Source organism: Anabas testudineus, chromosome 24, assembly GCF_900324465.2.
Source record: "Anabas testudineus chromosome 24, fAnaTes1.2, whole genome shotgun sequence".
In the NCBI taxonomy this organism is placed as follows: Eukaryota; Metazoa; Chordata; class Actinopteri; order Anabantiformes; family Anabantidae; genus Anabas; species Anabas testudineus.
Window position 1 is genome coordinate 7,735,027 of NC_046632.1, and position 20,874 is coordinate 7,755,900.

At 41.9% G+C, this 20,874-nt stretch overlaps 1 protein-coding gene across 1 annotated transcript in view; it reads right to left on the reverse strand.

Moving 5' to 3' along the window:
* The window catches only part of epb41l2 (erythrocyte membrane protein band 4.1 like 2), a 40,868-nt gene that overhangs the window by 16,663 nt on the left and 3,331 nt on the right, over window positions 1-20,874 (reverse strand). Inside the window, 13 exon segments of the mRNA XM_026342179.1 lie at window positions 425-597; window positions 989-1,086; window positions 1,202-1,354; window positions 2,659-2,746; window positions 2,833-2,894; window positions 2,896-2,958; window positions 3,093-3,189; window positions 4,529-4,604; window positions 7,298-7,340; window positions 7,477-7,581; window positions 10,146-10,406; window positions 11,291-11,476; window positions 11,630-11,862. Coding sequence (XP_026197964.1) covers window positions 425-597; window positions 989-1,086; window positions 1,202-1,354; window positions 2,659-2,746; window positions 2,833-2,894; window positions 2,896-2,958; window positions 3,093-3,189; window positions 4,529-4,604; window positions 7,298-7,340; window positions 7,477-7,581; window positions 10,146-10,406; window positions 11,291-11,476; window positions 11,630-11,848 — 1,624 coding nt within the window. The 5' untranslated portion in view covers window positions 11,849-11,862.

Sequence of the window (20,874 nt, forward strand, 5' to 3'; positions counted from 1 at the left end):
AGTGCTTTATGAGTCATTGTGTTCATTTTTGAGTGTATAGGATTTTATGATCCGTGCTGCTGTTTCTTATCGTGTTCTCTGTCATGTGACTGACATGGGTATGACTGTTTATACTACATTACTGTAGTCATAACTTTCTTCTGCTGTGAGGGCCTCTTTATTTCACACACACTCAACATTCTTTCTCTTTATCTCTTTTCTTTCTCCTTCTCTCTCTCTCTCTCTCTCCCTCTGTGTGAAAGGAAACATATGCTGCAGCTATTTCCTGTATCTGGTCAGGCACTGAGCACACACACACTCTCACACACACAATCCTTCCATCCATGACCCCACTTCCATCTGCCCATCATTCCTTCCTTTCTCCTTTTGATTAAACATCTAATCTGGAATGCCATCTTTCTGGGTCGTCGCGCGGGTGCGTTACCTCCATCCAGACTGCGGCTGATGCGCTTTGATGAAGTACGCTCAAAGTTGGGTGCAGGCCGGTCTATGAGAGAGCTGGCCATACGAGTCTGGGCCTGAGTTCGCCCGCTGTAACGGAACTTGGAGCCCAGAGTCAAGAAACGGGCCTTGGTAGGAGGCTCGGGTGCATTTAACCTGGAGACACAAACCAGAGATGGACAGAGAGGGGACAGGAAACAGAGACGGGGGAGCATTTAATAGAGGAGCATGAATTTTTAAAACTTAAACAGTGATTTACTGAGTCTTCAGTGGAAGTTATATATCCATGTGCCGTGTTTCTCTCCTTCTCAAATGTAGCAATGGGCACTTCTTTGATATGTGTGTGTGTCTGTTAGCGTGTATGGTTTTTGCTCCAGGCATTCGACTAGTTAAACAACACAGATACATTCTGTCCACTTGTTTTCTGGCAAAAGCCCCAACCCACTGTTCGAGCCTGATATAGCACATTACTTGAACCTATCCTGACAAACTCCAGAAGTACAGTACATGTGTGCTTCACAGTGAGCATCAGAGTGTCTGCATCTACCTGAAGAAGCTGTGATTCTCCACGCAGACTTTCCACAGCTTTTTGGCTGATCGATGATTCTGGAGTTTGAATCCCACCGTGCTCTCAAACTGTTCCGTCTTTCAAAGAAACACACAAGAAAGAAAAATTTGAATGTTTTGTTCTTTTTTGATTAAAGTTTGATTAAATCTCAGTATTTATTGTGGGTGTTATACACGGTTTTATTGCCCATACCTCTCCTGGTCTGATCTTAATGTAGAAGTTGTTCCTCTTGTATGAAATCTTGAGTATTTTAGGCCAAGCAAAGCGATTTATCCGAAGTCTGTCTTTGTAAACCAGGAGTCCGTTGGCACACACGCCTAGCATGATGTCCACGCCCTCAGAATCCTGTAACAGCCAGATACAAAATATACATTAATCTCTGTGAAACATCTATATGTGCCGCCTGTTAGTCGCAATCAGATCATACTGCACATCAATTGACTTCTGAAGTGTTCTTTTTAAGGTCAACAGAAACTCAATTACCACACACAAACACTGCCATTCAGTACAGCTGTAACACAGTTAGCTGGCAGACTAACTCAACAACAAAGCTTTTAAGTCCAAGGCCATCTGGTAATGGTAAGGGGGTATTGATTAGAGTAGTGAATTAACACAGGAAAAATCTGTTGGACTAATGGAGGAGGCAATATGTTGATAATGGACCGTTTTACTGGGGCATACGCACACATGCGTCACATGGCCTTGCCATGCTATTAGGCAGTCATTGATCTCTGTCTTTGTGCTGTGAATACAGTGAGATCACTTTGGCTCAGAAACATCAACAGAATGGATGTATGTAGACTGGAGCTACTATTGCCTCAAGTTTAAATTTCATAATCTAAACAATCACAGAAAAATCTTCACAAACCAAACTCTGTTCATTTTTACTGCTGTTAAACACTGGAAGAGCAATTTGTGTTAGTTAGACATGATTCTTTAATCTGATTATGTTTAAATTTGCCAAAATAGTATCTGAAAGGGTTTATTTGTAGATCTTGGCATTATGAAACTTGCATAACTAAATAAGTGGCACGGGACAGAAATAGGTCTGCTCTTTGGATTACCACAACTTTCATATGCCATAAAAAAAGAGCTGTGATTATCAGCATTTGCTGCTCTCATCCTTTCCCCTGGTCATATTCTCTCTGTGCTGCAAACAAGTGGAGCGTGTCCTCAGAGAAGACTCGCCTCTTTCTCTTCTTCAAGGATGTGTCGCAATCTCACTCTAACCTTATCTCTGTCCCTCATTTCTTTGTCTCCTCTCCATGTCCTCAATCTCACATCCTCTCTTTCTATTTAAAGACACACACACTCTCTCTCTCATGCATATTTCCTAATTTTTTTTTTCTACCCAGCTTGCACAAAGACACACAAACATACTGAGACACACATGGACACATGCACGCACTCTGCCGATGACCTGCTATCCCAGTGAGAAAGCCCCGCTGTTCCCATGGCAATGGCCTCCCTGAGTGTTTGTACAGCTGACAAACACACACACACACACACACACACACAGATGCAGCGACACAAACATGCAGCAACACCAGCACAATTGTCCTACATCAAAGAAACTGTGCTAACCCCCAGTTGTCAACAACAATGGAGAGGGGAGGAGAGGAGAGGAGGGTAGCAAAAGATTTATCTACCTTTGCATGGTGCAGGTCCACTCCATACATGGACAGCTTCTTGGCATTTTCTAGAAACTGGGTGTCAGCCTGTGCTGGCGTCATCCCCCTACACATAAAAACAGCCCACTCAGATTAGGTATAATTTAATGGCATACATTGATACTGTGTGAATTATCCAGTAAATGACTGTACCTGTGTGATTTGTGGAGTTCAAGGATCTTTTCCTCCATCTCTTTGTTCTGATTGGGTGCAAAAGGTCAGCTGACTGATGTATTCCAGAGGTCGAGGTTGGTCAGGCTCATAGTCACCAAATTCTGCCTGTAAACCAATAGAAGAGAGAGGATTCACATACGTACACACACTGAGAGACATAAGCTTAGTCACGTCAGGAAAGTTCGACAGCTTTTTACTTAAGTGCACGACATCGATTACAGAGACATGAAATACTCTACCTGCAATGTGTATGACCCCAGCAGAGCGTGAGTGACAAATGAACAAGGCAGTCGACCAGACGCCACATCTTCACGGAGCTGCAGACACAGCAGGTACCTTCAAGAAAGGGAAACAGAAAGAGAAAAAACAAGGGCCGGTTATTAAAGGTTAAATGTCTTTGTTGGTGCTGTGTTTGTTACATACATATCTTAGTATGCTGCTACATTGGTTTGGTGGGACAACCTTTACTCTATTCTTCAACATGATATACCCTAACTCAGCAGTTAGCAAACTGTCCACTGGTTGTGCGGATTTATGACTATTATATTATTCTCTGCAGTAAATCTTTATGGATGACTTCATTATGTGAATGGGGCTTCTTTCTGAATGACGCATCCAGACACCTCAGGGTGCTGGTAAATGTATTATCCTGACTGAAATTTTCATTTAAAGTCATCTTGGCACCATGGAGACTTGCTGACATGGAGGCTTAAACCCCAGTCATCCAGTTACAGGGCTTCTCTTCACTGGGCCTCTGCATTGCTCCAGGACAATACTGGATTTACCATGTTAATGGGGTAATTGCACAATCAAAATGAATTGACAACATAATAAATGATAGGCATTACTTTCCATGTATGAACATTATAGGTTGTACCTGTGTTAGTGTGTGTGTGTGTGTGTGGACTCAATGCCCCCAATTAGCCTTTAGCTACAACCATCAGAGAAGTTATTCGCTCCATTACACATACACTTCACTCTAAATGCTGTGTGCCTGGAGCATGTGTGTGTGTGTGCGCGTGCATATGTATAAATTCAAATAAACTAACAATGAGCACAATAGAAACGTGTGTGTTTTTATGTATTTCTTTTATTTGGGTTGCCATCATGAGGCATGGCTACAAAGTAATCACACTTAAGTTGCATTCATTAATATTTATCGCCGTGTGGAGCAGGCCGCTCAGTAACAAACCCAATTCACTGTCTGTGTAGGTTTAGGGCTGCAACTTTAATATTCAGGTTCACCCTCAGTGCTCTCATTAACCTCATGCCGAGCAATAGCAAGCTGCTGCTCTCAGCTGAAAAAGCTTTGATGACTCACAATAAGCCACCTTCCCAGCATTAAATTGCTAAATTAGCTTCTAATTGTTGAATACAAAATTTCAGTAAGTCCTCTTACTACAGGCTTATTGCCCCAATATTTTTTTCAAGATTTGGCTGACAGCTAATAGAAAGACGGTTCTCGTACTTATCTGCAAGACAGAAACTCACTATAAATAACCTATAAATAAGCAAATGCTTCTTTTACTACAGTCTTACAAATTTAAAACAGTGATAATATGTCAGTTGCATGTTTACAGCTTGTTTAAACCGACCTAACTGTCTCAACTATACTAATAAAATACAATACTTCAATAAACAATGGGAGATCTCTGACAAGTGTGTTTGCATGTACCTGGTAATGTCTTCAGTGAGCAGTGAGGGTTCAGGAGGGTAGAATTTGACACCGAATACAAACTCCCAGTTGTTACCTAGAGAAAAAGAGACTGTTAGTGATTTACAACACAATAACATTACATAATAATATATAAACAGTGGCAAGAAAAGGTGTGTGAACTTTGAAAATTCATGGTTTTCTGCATTAATTTCTAAAATGTGATCTGATCTTCATCTAAGTGAAGAACATTAACAATGTGAACAACCATTAAAACCTAACTTTTTCTTGCCACTGTATCCTATAGTAAGTATGTAAGTATAAGTATGGGAGAATATGTATAGATCAAAAATAAATAAATAAAAAAGGAAAAAAGTATAAAAAAGGAATTCTTAGAATATTCATATCAGCATTGTGTTCATGTAGAAACTAATGCAGAACAGCTTTTTCGGAAACACCATCTTTCAGAACCTTATTTTCGCTTGACCAAAAATCAAACTGTAATGTTTATCATAGTCAGAAACAAGGACAGGTGCACCATCAACGATATCCCCACTCACTTCTTCCGCACCGTGTCTCATAGTTTCCTTTTGGGAATCACTAATTTGATCTCAATCTCCATTTGGATCCAATTTTCTATTCTCATTTCCAGAGGAGGCCGTGTCACCATGCCTGCCACGCTTTTCGATTTCCACCCCGTATGTACCAACGTGAACACAAGTGCACACATGCACGCACACACACACATCCAATATAAGATGGTGATCATGTTGAATGACCTGTTGCAGCACTAAGTGCACTTAGAGTCTTTTGTGACCATTTGCTCTTCCTTTACAGCCACGTGCCTCCCATCAGTCATCTCCAATTTCCATTGACCACTGGTTCCCAACTCTGGTCCTCAAGGCTCACTGTTGTTTCCAACTAACCCAGCACATACAACTTCTGATTGGCTGAACACACCCAATCAGTCAAATTAAAAATATCTGCTAAATCAGTCTCATCATAGAAATAGAACTGGATTGCCTGCAAACAGACAGACAGTCTACTGACAGCATGAGTGTGGCGAGACAGCCATTACTATAAAGGTTAGTTTGATTATGGAGTGAACACGAGTGAATGTTAAACATTAACAACAGCAACATGCACTGCAGAGCTCTACTGACTGGATTCAATTCAGACTTTACCATCTCACAGCCAGTTTCCACTGTTACTGAGCATGACTTCAAGAGTAAGGGAAAATCTTTATTATCTGTCCAAGTACAATGTGAAAAGGTTGCGTTAGACTTGGGGACATTCCTTACAAAGAGAATCATTTCAATTTCAGACAGCTCGGCTTTTATGTCTAACTTGAAAATTAGCACTCAGTCTTTGTCTGAGCTTACTTGAGCTGCTACAGAATAAATCTTGTTTCACACTTTTTCAGTTTTATCCCCATCTTTTTTACGTCTCATTTATCAACCGTCTTACAGGTTTATCTTCCTCTTCAGAAAGCAGGGATCCCACTTTTTACCATTTCAAAGTGTAAGCAGGATGTCAGAAACACAAAAAGCAGACACACCCAGACTGGGTTGGTCACTGTAACCTACACTGTGGGCAGGAGTGTAACACCAGCACCACTAAACAACAACCACAAGTAAATATGTAGGGCAAACTCGATCTCTGATTTGTACATTTGTGCCAACATTATAAAAGCCTTGTTCCTACAGGTGATAATTGCAACAAACCTATTTCAGATCATCTACTTTATATTACAAGCCCGGTTAGTGAGGCTTAGAGAATAGGCAGTAGCTTTGATCCAAAATAATTCACTGACCCATAAAAACGTTCAGGCGCAAATGTTGAGGTCCCAGCCCAGTATGTAGTGACGCAGAGCTGTGACAGCCAAGTGTAGACTGACGGAAGTTTAGATGTGAAGGGTGTCATTTGCGTGGTACTGTGTCAGCATGCACACATGCACACACAGGCAGGGGCGTGCAACTCGCATGAACCCAGGCATGTGTGATAATAGTCTCTCTCTCTCTCTCTATACATATATATATATATAAACATTAAAACAAATAAAAATCTGCACAAATTGAGCATATGTGGTCAGATGCACGTCGCTCATCCAAGAACCACAAGCAAACACAGCGACAGAGCTGCAAAAATGCAGGCATGAATACGCACACCACAAAGTCTGTGCTGCTCACACATGGAACCACACGCAGTCTGTACGCACAAGACGTGACTACCTCACATGTGCCTAATTCTAAAATAATCTTTATGAGCCGCAACTATAGGTGTTTTCTTTTAGGCTGTTTTAAAGTCTGTTTTCATACACATTGTAAAAAACAGATGCTAGACACAAACAGCAACAGTGTAAGGCTACGTGTATGAGTTTTTGGTACAAGTGCTTATTTAACCCTGAACAAATGAAACTACAAGACTGTAAAAAGAGTAACTTAATTAATCTAAACTCTACACCAACACCTTGCCCCACATTCATAAATGAACAGCAGTTATTGAAGAGATTTATAAATAATGAAGTACAGAGATCACGCTCTGGTAACCTCTTCCATGCTGCCAGGCTGCTGTCATTTAGTTTCAGATGTCTCTGGCTTTGTTTGTGATGCAGTTTGTTTTTATTTGATATGGGGCTAGTTGGCCTATTCTATTAATTCAATTTACTCTATACTATATATTTTATTCATCACCTTTTGTTTGTTGTTATGGGAAACGCCTTTAAATGCTGAGGAAGCATGAAGGAGGCAGAAATGGTGGAAGAATTTATGGATGGAGAGTAGAACTTACTGCGGATCTGTCTCTTGATTTCCTTAGTAGGATCCAACCAACACTGGAGTCAGCAAATGAAAGATGAATGAGAGAGTGAAAGGGTAAGAAGACATTTAACCTCTGTCACCAAACAGTGTGAGACACTCTACAAACATCCATGTCTGCAGTCTTGGTACATCCAGTGTATATTTACATACCTTCTGTTCATGGTGGTCCTTGTATGTCAGACCAAAGTAGTCTTTTTCCAGTAGATTAAGGTGCTCACACACTTTAAAGAACAGGTACTGACCCTTAGCACGTTTCTGTAGAGTGAGAGACAGAAGTCAGGATAAAGAGACAGTGTCCAACTCAAATACTAAAATACCACATACATTTCATTTTTCTCCTTCTCTATCCCGCGGCCTCTCAATTTGTCTCTGAGCAACACATTCCTTCGTAAGCTCAATGGGAGCCATGGCCGTGAAATCCTCCACACTCAACTATGACAATGACATTTAGCACACATCCATGCAAGCATGTACAAGTGTGCAAGCACCCAAACACAGACAGTGGCGCCCTTTGGACAGATAGAAGGTCAGACAGAAGGAGGGTGGGAAAAAAAAAAGACAAGAAAGAATGAAATAATCAAATATGCTCATTTTTTTTCAGTTAGTCAGCGAAGGCTCGGTCAGACAGAGAGTGGCCCTACGCAGGCAGACTTACAGACGGGGCAGAGAAGAGGATGAAAGAGTACATTTTTCCTCTTGTCCTGGGACAGCTGAAAACATCTGCAGTATTTTCCTATTATTGGTCAGACACATAACGCGCAGACACAGTGTAGCTGCATTGTGAATGCCTGAAGAATGTGACCTTTCAGAGTGTCTGTGTCTGTGTGCCTCCAAGCAAGGCACTACTTTAGGACAACAGTCTGGCATCTGTAGGCACACATCTTAGGTGCAACAGTGACCTGAGAGGCTTTTCCAAATGTGGGTCGTTACCCACATCACAGCTACTTGCTGCGATGTGGCATGCTGTTAAGTTAATGGATGTGGGACACAAAAACATGCATCACTATGTACCAACTTGTTATAACTGAAAGAGTCAGGGGAACTAAGTCATATAAATATAATACCAACAGACTATATAATGGTATAAGATAACATGTCTTTGTGTGTATACACAAGGCAGTAAATGCACTGCTGTCTGTGTCCAACATAAAGCAACTACTCCTAATATCAGCAAATACTACTTGACTCATGTCAAGCCCTGAAACCTTATGAATTTCTACCGTGTGACACTGAAATCCTGCTTGAATCAATATTAATGACTTTCTTAGAAACAGCATTAGGACCATGCGACTTTAAGACTTTCCTGTGCAACCCTTATTAAGGAGAGTTAGAAATTGTTTGGTCTAGGCACTACAACTAATAAAACACGTCTTAAGTTATTACATTGGCATAAACTGGATACCATGGGTTAATAAACAGGACAGATGGATGATGGAAGAAAGGACAGGGAGTTGGAATAGAAACTCTAGTGTGTGTGTGTGGTATTGTGTGTGTGTGTGTGTGTGTGTGTGTGTGTGTGTGTGTGTGTGTGTGTGTGTGTGTGTGTGTGTGTGTGTTCGAGGCTTGCTGGGAAAAACAGAAAATGTAATCTCTGGAATGCATTGTGCATCTCTCCCTCTCTCGACCTAACTATGCCAGTGTGTGGAGGGAGGGATAGATGGATGGATATGTATGCGAGTGTGTGTGTGAGCAGTTTAGGACAATAGCAGTTAGCTGCAGTATCAGCGTTATCTGTTTAGGGACAAAGCGTCTACTGTTCAAAGGACCGTAGACACTCACAGGCACGCTGCTGGGCGTTGGCATACAGTAGACCGAGGATGCAGGTTTGCCACGGTAAAGATGCCTGTTTAAATTCCTAAGACCAAATGGGAAGATTCATATCTGGAAAATGCTCACTATTCTGATCCTGGGCCCATGAACCAGACACTGAACTGTTAACAGTTCCACTGGACCTGCACAGTGGCTATTCTGGGTAGCTTCCCACTGGATGCGAGTGTGAGAATGCGAGCGGGGGTACTGCTAAAAATGTGCATGCTACTTGGGAAACACAATTTATTTTGGCCATAAGTTATGGTTATTATGACAAAAAACAAAACAAAACAAAACAAAACATAAATGGACAACTGCGTTACAAAACAACGATGGAAAGAGATTTCTATCCAAATTTTTTAACACTCAATTACTCATTTCTGGTAAACTTCTCAATTACTTCTTTAGGGACTTCAGAAACCACAGATGTTTCATGGAAGAAAACTGTAATATGTTGAAACACCACTCTGACAACAACATCGATGACAATAATGGGACGCTGTGAGTTGCTGCGTGCAGGTCCGAGCATGTGCAGTGTGTCTAGGACACGTGTTTATTAGAGGAGCAGATGCGGAAAACTAATCTGGTGGGACCCCAATAATCTGCTGGGTTTTGGTGTGCGCGTATGTTCGAGTCACCAGACAGGCCCCTGCAGCTTGCTCTGTGCTGCTCCGCATTTATCCCTCTAAACCACGCCCAGCAGGTGCTTCTACCATAACTGCACTTTGAGTCCGAAAGTTCAATACCCACCCCCCAAAACACACACAAAGACACACACACACACCACGTATGATCCTATTAACAATTACATCACTGACACACTGGCACTCACGTGTGGCCTACATGACTGGCAAAAGCACATAAGACGGACACTGCGTCATTCCTCTCTGTCACTTGCTATTTCATTGTGCCCATTTCAACGACATTAAAGTGGAAACCAAGTGTTCTATTAACACAACGGTTTGAGAACTTGTGGGACTTTTTACAGTCAGTGTGTCTCTCTGTCTTACCTCCACCTCGCAGGTGAAGTCAGTCCCATCCAGAAGCGTAACATGACACACCACAAGCTTCATTTTGGTCTTTCTCGCCAGGCGAAGAGGAGATAGGAAAATGGACGCCTGGCCTTCTCCTGCTCCCTCCCCCTCCCCCTCAGCTTCCACCTCTTCCTCCTTCTCCTTCTTGGGCTCCTGTGTTTCTTCTTCCTCTGTTGGCTCCTTGATCTCTTCAGGACTTTTCTCAACACTCTTTTCCACCTTCTCTTCCTTAGCAGGCTGGGTTTGCACAGGGCGAGCAAAAACAAGACAAAATGTCAGACCACAGATGGACACAGGGTTTTTCTTTGAAAGTAAAAACTGATTGTGTTCGTCAGAATGAAGAGAATCACCTAAAATGTTAACAAAGGGGCAACACAGTTTCCCTTCTATCACTCTCCTTTTGTAGGTCCTCTCCTAGCTTCAATTTGTGCTTAGAAACTGCAGGCGTTTCTTTTGGCCTGATTACTAAAATGCTGATGTCACTGGGTGGGCCTGGGTGGCTTAATGTGATCACTGGATGGAACAGTTTATGTGTGTGCATGTGCATGTGTGTGAGGGAGAATGGCTTTCTGTGTGCCTCTTTGTCTCTTGGCTTAGCAGCAGGTTTGCACAGTTTGTGTACCGCTGTGAATTGTCAAAGTTTGTCCGTTGCGAAGAGAAAAGACGCTATCTAACTCCCATCCCTGGAATTCTCTACTTGATGTTGATATTAGTCATTCTTGAAGCGCATGCTCACAACAACATGTGTTTGTCTGGCATAATAGGACGTTTGTTTTGAGCAAAATACAAGCGTCATGTTGGGAAACAGGTTTGGTGGCAGCTTCACATCTGACTAAATTCCCTGCAGCAGGACAAAGCATTAATAGTAATGTGATATAAAATCAACATGCTCTGTGCCGTTCTCATTGTAGTGAGTAGTGTGAGCATTTGTTTTAAGTACACAGTTCATGTAACAGATTCATGTAATCAGAGTAACAAGGCAGGTTGTAAAACAATTGCAGTGTACTCTCACTCTCATTCAGTGACTCTCCTCCTCATATTCAACTGGTTAATACGCCCTTCACTATATTAAAGGCACAGTTCAACATTCAGGAAAGCATGGTTACTGAGGTAAAACGTACCTCAGTGTCAGCACTGGCGTTGGAATGAACTTCTGCCTCTTTTTCCTTCACTTGCTCTGACTTTACTGCCTCCTTCTCATCCACTTCCTCCGCGTGACCGTTCACTTCTGGGGCAGGCCCTTCCTCTTCCTGTGTCACCTTGCTAACAGCTTCCTCTGTGGGTGGGACCTCCTTGGTTGGGGAGGTCTTTGTGGGTTTGGAGAAAAGATAAGCCATCAAAAACCAAATATTGATTAATTTATTACCAACTATACCAATAACATAATAATCATGCTAAATATTTTAACAAATTTCTAATAAGTCCTGACTATATACATAATGATTGTGAATTAACTGCACCTGGCTTTGAGACTTCTGCTTCTTAAGCCATGTTGGCAGGTATCGAGCTATTCCTTTCCCCTCTTTCGCCTCTTTCTCCTTTTCTTTTTCTTTCTCCTCTCCCTCCGTGTTCGCTACTTCCTCGGTTTTTTCCGTTTCCTTCTCCGATTGGTCTGGCTGAGCAGCTGACTCCTCTGCTTTCTCCTTCACCTCTGTCTCAGAGCCTGCTTCTGTTGTCATGGCGACCCGTCAACCTGCAGAATGAGAAAGGGAAAAAGATGGAAATGTTTAAATTTAAAAAAACTTCATGCATGCTTTTTATTTATGTTTTGTCTTATTTGATCATCATCTTGAAGGATATGCTAGTACATAATGACACCTGTTATATGACACAACAATATTCTTCTTTTTTTTTATTACTTAAATGGAGCTACTATTTTGTTCTTTGAGTCCTGGTTCATGGTGAAGAGCTGCAAATAAATCTGCCTGCTCCACTGATTTTGGCACAGGTATAAATGTTTCATGACGTTTGAAGCATCTTTTATAAATGAGCCACATGGTTGCATGGTTTCTGACTCAGTGACAACCAATCACCAATAGGTAAACCTTTTGGGTAACTTGTTGTGTGGGGGGATAAAACACCAAAACTAAATATGTTAAGATGAATAAATGAGCCGGGTCTGGCCCTTTGGCTCGTAGTTAGCACATGAGCTCATAGCTGTTTGAAACATTAGCTTGTGGGCTGGGCTCTTTCTTTCACACAAACACACAAAGCGTTTAGGATGTCATTATGTCATAGAGAAAGTTTCGACTGGGTCAACAGCTCAGCAGCTGGTTACGAGCAGCCGCGCACACACACAAACAAACAAACACGCACGCACGAACACCGGAAAAAAAGGGCAAATTACTCAAGTCTTCATATCTGAGTCACTGGTTTTACCCTGCAGCTGAGGTCAATGCGCACACACACAGGCACAGGCACACACACACACACACTCTTCAACCCAAATATCTTTGGCAGTGCTGTCTACACACACCCAATCAAAGCAACACAGTACGACACTAATTTGCTGATAACACTAGACGACCATAACTCTTGGTTTTGTGGGGTTGTTGAGAGCAGATCGAGCCATGGAGTGTGTACCTGCATGCACAGCCTGTTTTGGTCTGGTTGTGTGTGTTTATAAACACGCAGCTACAGCGAGACTTAGGCATGATTCATAAACTATAGTTATGTCTTGTAAGCAACTGTCCTTTGAGTTGTTCGGAGTCTTGTTGGTTTCCATCCATCACACTGCATCTCTCGTTAGGCTTCGACCTCTGATGCTATTATTCATCACACAGTCTGGATTATAGGTGAAGTGAGTTTCAGCACACCAGCCAGCGAGACACAGAAGAACTTGTCTATACTACCACTGCCTATTCTTCTAAATTCAAACACTGGTTACGGTGCCTTGTTAAAACACTTTACAACTACTGGGTGCTCCAAATTCCAGTCTCCCTAACTTCTGCATCTGCATTTTACATTCTGTCTGTCTCACCAGTTCTCTCACTGTCTCGGCGCTGCCACCTTTAACGAGAGATGACACGCACGTCCACAGTGCAGCAGCGGTGTAGAGGGAGGGTGTAAAAATAGAACAGGTCTCCTTACGCATGACTGGCTAATGAGGGAGGGAGGGGAGGAGGAGAGATATTTGGAGAGAGGTGTGTATGTAGGTGTGTGTAAATGTTACAGAGGCTACGTGCACTGTGTAGATAAAGAGAACTATACAAATACTACTGATTTCCTCTCTTATTGAGAGGGAATACCACACAGACTCTGTCTTCAAAATAAAAGACAGATTTAGTAACTTCCTAAAGCAGCATCTCCAATGTTGGAGTGGTTAGTAAGGGTGGAAGAAGTGGGTCAGCATAAACTATAATATAAAGACATGCTGAGGGCTTGCCATCTTTACATGGACGGTCCAAATACATTTTAAATCAGACATGAGGAAATGGGTTTGGTGTATTCTCAGTAAAGTCATCAACAGGTTTCCTACTTAGTGCAGCTCCCACTCTTCTGAGACAATGTGTTTCTCACCGTACTAGCTCACAGTGTGTGTGTGTGTGTGTTTAAGAGAGAGAGTTGGCATCAGAGTGCAGCTTTTTGCAAGATGTTCGTCACGGCCACTTAGGCCTGCTTTAATCGGGCCCACTCTTCCACAACTATTTCTACTTTTCTCACAACTTTCTAACCCACCTCTACTCATCTCTTTCTTTCTCTCCATCCCTTTGCATCTTCCTCTCTTTTTTTTTTTTAATCCCATCTCCTCTCCTCTCCTCTCCTCTCACATTCCCTTTCTTCGGGGCCCACTTTCAATCCCCTCCAATTGCCCACTCGCATTATCTCCCCTTGAAATCCCTCCTCTTTCTCTCTTCTTCCCACAGTCCATATAAACAATAGCTCTGACATTATTACAAGCCTCTCTTCAGATAGACTCATATACACAGAATTCCTGTGTGTAACTGATCTACAAACATCACAGCAGTTTCATATAAATGCATGTCAACATGCTTTAGGCAGACCTGAAGCATAAACCCATCTCCTGTATGAAAGGGGCTGAACTATCGCCACATGCTTTGTGTTTTGTTCGTTCACCAACAAACTATCTCCTCATGCGCAATTTGTCTCAAGCCAGCCCTGTACATCTAAAGTGGTGTGTTGCTTTTTATCAAACATATTTCACAGCCAATTAGCTGTGTTTAAATATCCCACATGTCCAAAAGGGAAAAGAGAAAAGCCTGCGGATTCGTGATAAACACAAATCGTACAGCTAATCCTGCCAGCTGAGTTGGGCGTCTGTGTATGTTTTCCTAATTCAATTCCACTGATCTCTCTTTCTCTCTCTCTCTGTCTGTTTCTGTACAACACTCATTAAACATAACTCAATTCAATCCCTATCTAATGATTAAATTAATGGTTAAATGAATGATGGTTACTACTCACTAACAGCCTTACCTTCTCTGTCTGTTGCTCTGTAGCACTTTTCCTTTACTTCTTTCTCACCTCCTCTTTTCCTTCGTTTATTCACTTTCTTTCTGCTCTTTAATCGCCCTTTTACTTATCCCAGTGTGTCTCCTTTTGTTTTCCCCTTTCTTCCCTTGACTTTCGCTTCCCACCTTCTAGCAAATTCCTGCCCTACAAACTGTCATTGCCAAACCGTCTCCTCCATCCTCTCCCCTCTCCTTTCGCAGCTCTGTGCCTGCTTCCCCCGGGGACGATTGCTCAGAGAAACGAGGGCAGAAAACGAGAGAGAACATGGGAGCTTGGAGGGGGGTGCAGATGGCGAAGACGACAGTGTGGGAGAGAAGAGCAGTGCTAGATTAGTAATGGACACCAGCAAAACAATGACACTTCCTGGTAGCCATTCATTTTTTGCTCCAAGGTGCACTAGTATGGGAATCACCACCTTTTTATAATCGTCCAATCAATCCTTTCACTTCATTCATTCAGAATATTCCATCTATCAGAAAAGTGTTATAAAAAGGAAGCATATTCCTTTTGTTCCCAGGAGATTTACTTTTTTAAACATCATTTACTACTAAAACAAATGGCTCTTGTTTTCCCCCCCCCTCACAATCCCCCATGAGAATCTCTCCAAAATCAAGATATGACTTCATGTCCCTGGACTGTATTGTACATCCTACAGGAAAGAATAAAATATATATGTAAATACAATAAGCAGTTAGACATAAAAAGTCCTGTTAATAACACCAGGGAAGACGTTCCACCCACCACATCTTCCTATTTGCCGTTTTTCTCCCTCACACTGTGACAAACACCAGATCGCAGTTGCATAAGTCAAACAAGCCCACATTTGACGGGCCCTTCACTTGCAACTTTATTGCTGTCTGTCTGGGTTTTAGGGTCAGTCGTCATAGCAACAACTACTTCCTGACCTGGCCTGTGGCAGAGAGATAAAATTTTATGAGAGAAAGACACAAGAGGGAGTGCAAAAGTAAAAAAAAAAAAAAAAAAAGTGGAGACTGTGTTACTTTACTGGCTTCACATTTTTGTTAATTCACTATCTGATAAAGCACTTATGACAACTCTCAGTCTAATATGAAAACATATACATACTCTCCCACACCACTCTTATCAGCCAGAGTGGGGGCAAAGAGGAGAGGGACGTGTTTCCATAGCAACAACAAATCCCCCTGGAGACAAGAGATTACAGCAGCAAAAATACAGATTAGTGGACAAGCATAGAAGTGACAATAGAGATTATAACCGTGCCTAAACCCATTTCAAACCACATTAGATTTACTGCACATATTATGTGGTGGACCTACAGGAACCGCAACAGCTACTTTTTATTCCCTCCTCTTGTAAACAGAGATTGCTTGGTGTGCAAGAGATTTACAGTATATGTGTGTGTGTGTGTGTGTCTCAATGTGTCAAGCACTGATTGTTCAGTGTTTTTGCGAAACACCATAAGATGAATGAACATAAAAAAACATTTAGACAATATATTAGAAAGAATGGAAAAAAAAAAAATGATGACAAGATGACAAAAAGTGAGCGGTGGCTTGATTTCTGTCTGAAACATAAGCTGACAACAGGAATGACCGGCCAATCAACAATCAGTGTTCGGACAAACAATTGAGTGGTGTGTGACAGGCGCTCATCACAGAGCCGTTGAAACCAATGATGGCCTCCTTCGCTTGGACTGAGATCTTCTTGGACTTTACATTGATAGTTTCAGTCAAACAGCTGCCGCGTGCCACCTCAATACCTGACATCAACTCCAGACTTTTCATCTGCTTAAACTGAGGACGGTAGTTACAACCACCAACTCGGATACACAAGTTGCAAGCCATCATACAAATAAATAATAAAAATTATTAAAATAAATGTATGTCTTCATGTCTCTCTCTCTCTCTCACGCACACACATTTTTGTAAGGCAATCAGTGTGAGGACCCTCATTGACATAATTCATTCCCTGGCCCCCTACTGTCGCCTAGTACACTCTCACAAGTACTTCCTTACCCTAAACTTTACCCCTAAACCTTAACCCTAAAACCACTTAACCACCTTAAGCCCGAAATTGCTCTTTAAACACTCTTCCCTTTGTGAGGAGCGGCTACAATGTCCTCACTTTTTAAAAATGTCCTCAGTCCAATGGTTAAAAATTCATGCAGGTCCACACAATAATACCCATACACACAAACACGCACGCACAGAAGATAAACTGTATCATATCTCAATCTCTTCTAACAAACTCACACTATCAGAATCAGCATAGCTTTCATTTCAATTTAGCAAAGTAATGCTGAATAAATATGGGTGGGACTCCTGATGATTAAATGTTAACAGTCAAAATGTCTGCAAGTGCTGTGTTGGATCACTTTTTTTTTTTTTTTTTTTTTTTTATTTAGAAAGCTACACGTTTCAAATTTAAACACTACCCAATCGAGGCAGGGCGCCTGGAACTATAATTATTTGTACAAAATGTTAAACCAATCAACCAAAAAGATGTTAATTCATGAGATAACTGAACATTTGGGTCCATCAGTGGTTCATTATGCTGTGGTTTAACAAACAGTTGCAGTGTGTAATAGGTTAAATTAAATATTAGAATTATATTATAATATATTATAATATAATATTAGCATTTATACAGCTAAGATTAATGAATGAATGACCCTGCAGATCATGACATCCCAAATGTTGATGCAACAAGCTAAAAGCTTCTCAAACTATCCTGCCGCAGTCCATCAGTTGACAGTTACTGAGCCACAGTTTGGTTTTGAAATAACCACACACACACACACACACACACACACACACACACACACACACACACACACACACACACACACACACACACACACACACACACTCACACACACTCACACACACTCACACACACTCACACACACACACACACAAAAAAGCCTAATCTGCGCAGTTCTCATGTATGAACCGTCCATCTGTCACGCGACCACACACGCATGCACAAACAGGTATACCAAACACACAGACACGTAAAGACGTTCTAAAACATATGTAACACATATTCACACTCCATGTTCTCACACACAAAGAGTACTGGTGTGAAAACTCTGAACATGTCTGTCTCTTTACACTGCACTCTGACCCTAAAACGGAGGATTACATGAGGGATAATCCGTGTGTATGTTTGTGTGTCTGTTTATCCATTCATTCCTTCATCTTGCTCTCTGTCTCTACCTCATATCAACCGTCCACTGCACGCGAACAACACAAACACTGACATGACTGCTCTCTCTAATGGCTCTTCGCAGCCTTTGGTTTGAGCCTGGCAAACCAAAGTTCAGCTTATGAGCAATAATGTCTTTATTTCTGTTACTCTGTTCTTACTGTCAGCTCATAGCTGCCGCTGCTGTTTCATTCCTCCCTGATTCCAGATGCAACATTGAGGCGATAAAATCTGGACAAAGTGCACGACACTGATGCCTGCACAGAGTGTCTGCGTTTTTATGTTTTGCACTGTAGCAGGCGAACATCGTCACAGTGCCTAGAGCTCTGTGTTGTGTTCATTTACAGTCATTTCCTGCACCTCAGATCCTAATGGGGGAGTATAGTACGCCTCCAGGTCAATAGCCTGGTTCATTTGGCTTGGGCCTGGATTTTCGGCAAGACGGAGACATTTGGCCACAGTAGTGTGTGGATAACTTACACGCTTGGCTGTTGTAGATCAAAGAACATCAAAGAGAGGCTGAAGATTGGCTGCGATGTGCGGGCGGCTTACACATCATGCACGTGATTCTGTTTACATTACAACCCGACCTGTGCAGGACGCATCGAGACATGTTCACTTTGTTTACTACTACACCGCAGTCAGGAAGGAATCAAACAGAAGTACAATGGTTACCTGCTTGAATCGCCTTTTCAGCTATTAAAGCAGTCAAGCAGTCAAGCAGTCCTGTGTGTGTGTGTGTGTGTGTGTGTGTGTGTGTGTGTGTGTGTGTGCATGTGAGACAATGAATGAAAACATGGGTGGATCGTACTAGTGTGCATGAGAAGGGGAGATACACTTTATTGTGTGTGTGTGTGTGTGTGTGCGTGTGTGTGTGTGTGTGTGTGTGTGTGTGTGCGTGTGTGTGTGAAAAAGATGTTAAAGAGAAGAATAAAGCAGGCATTAACTGGGAGGAGAGAAAGAGCGAGTGAGTGAAAAGAAAAGAGAGACGGCGAAACTCGTGGTGAAAGCGCACAGCCCGACACAGTCTCTCCCGAGGAGCAGTGGGTGTGGTGTTACTGTGGCAACGCACATCCCATAGAGGGCGGTGACAACAGGTGCTTTGGCAAAACAAATGACTTCATGGGCATCGGAGCTCATTATTACGGCGGCTTTGTGTGGCAAGTTATTGCAGCGGAGTGAAAAACATCCCAGTCCTCTGGCACGGCACCGACAGTCGATGTGTGGGTCATCAAGTATTGATGAGAGCAAGTTCAGAGCTTTATAAGCTGTTAGCAAACTGTCAAAACATGGTATTTATGAAACATAACAGCAAATCCAATGCCAGTGTCACCATTTGCTGTCCTAATATATATGAACTGCAGCACAGTTCATTTTCACTGTGTGAAAAGAATTAAAGCTGAGCAGCCTAACCGCATTCTAACTCATAAGTAACCTTAACCCCTAACTCTAAATTTAGACGTCCTCCTTATGAACTCCACACGATGACCTTGATTTTTGAACTTCATCCTGTTTTCTCACATACTGCTCCCCACCAGACACACACTCGCGCATCATTATGTGCAAAAAAATCTGCAGTCACCAGCTCTTCTTAGTTAGGCCAATGACATGCCCAGACAGATTATTTAGCTGCCTAGTATCAGTTAATCCCAGAGCAATGACCTCTGACCTCAGGAAGTGTGGCGATAGGGCAACTTCTAAAGCTCCTCCTATTTCCCCTGTTTAACCTCTCGTCTCTCCATATTTACCTCATCTATTTATCTGTTCTGATTTTTTGTGTTCTCTGGCTGACCACAAGAAGTGTTTCCCACATATGAATGGCAGGCCGACCAAATCACACAGAGATGAACTCTGTCCTACTCTACTTACCAGCCTTTGTTTGACTAATGTGTGTAATTTAATAGGTTTTCTTATAAAGCCTTTCTTTATTCAGTCTTTGTGAAAGGTTGCAATGTGTTCCTGATGTTTTCTACCCCTTCTACGAGCTAGAAACTCAGCTTCTAACCCTGTGCTGTATTGCAAAAATAAAAACTCATTCATTCAATCCCTTTAGGCTTCATATTCATGAAAGGCGGCTGCATGTTGTCTTGTTTGCACTTAAAAAAAAGTACTAATTATATTTCTATTACGAGAAAACAAGGCACCTGTCACAAAATAAAGAAGAAAGAAATTGAAACAAGCTAATAAAACAGAGGAAAACGTCTTTAACAACTTATTGGTGTTAAAGGGAAAAATAAATAGATTACATTTTGTACGCACTGTGCAATATGACCATTTGTAATTTTGTGTTTTTATCTTTTTTATGTATTCATACCACTTCTTCTCCTGTATATAGCTGACCTGTGGGAAAGCCTGACTGTCTCGATTTCCCCCTCTACCCACATACACACACAGTTCACAGGGTCCTAACATGTCATATAAACCTCAGCTTCTCAAAAGCAGCTACACTCACTCTCAACCTTCAGACTCTCCAATCAGAAACTCCTCTACTCTCACTTCCTTTTCCTCCCCTCATCCTTTCCCCTTGGAATTCCTCTCTTCCCTTCTTCCAGAGCCCTTTTGACTTTTTTGATATACTGATATTAACGATTGAATAAATAAATAATTTAAAACAGAAAATTAGTTTTTTTTTATAGCTAATCAGACCATAAATTCTCCGAAATAAATCACCATCAGGATAGGTGAGATGCATCTTTTTTGTAGATTTAACCTTTGTGCCAACTTTTCTGCATGTTGCTCTCTAAAATGTGACCTTGAAAAGATGAAGGCTCTACCCCGTCCCGCCCTCTCTCTGTGAGAATGTGACCCTATGCTGATTAATCTGTTTTTAACTGTGTCTGGCTCCCTGCCACGGGCCCACTCTCTCTCCCTGTTTTTTTTATTCTGTCATTTCTTTCAGTAAGGGATCCTACTGGGGAGGGCAGTTTGCCCTCTGTTTTCCCCTGTCTGATTGAAAATGTTACCCTTTATCCCAGTGATTTTCTATTCTCCTCTAGCAGACCCTATCATTTGTCCAAAAGAAATATGACTCCACTACTGTCCT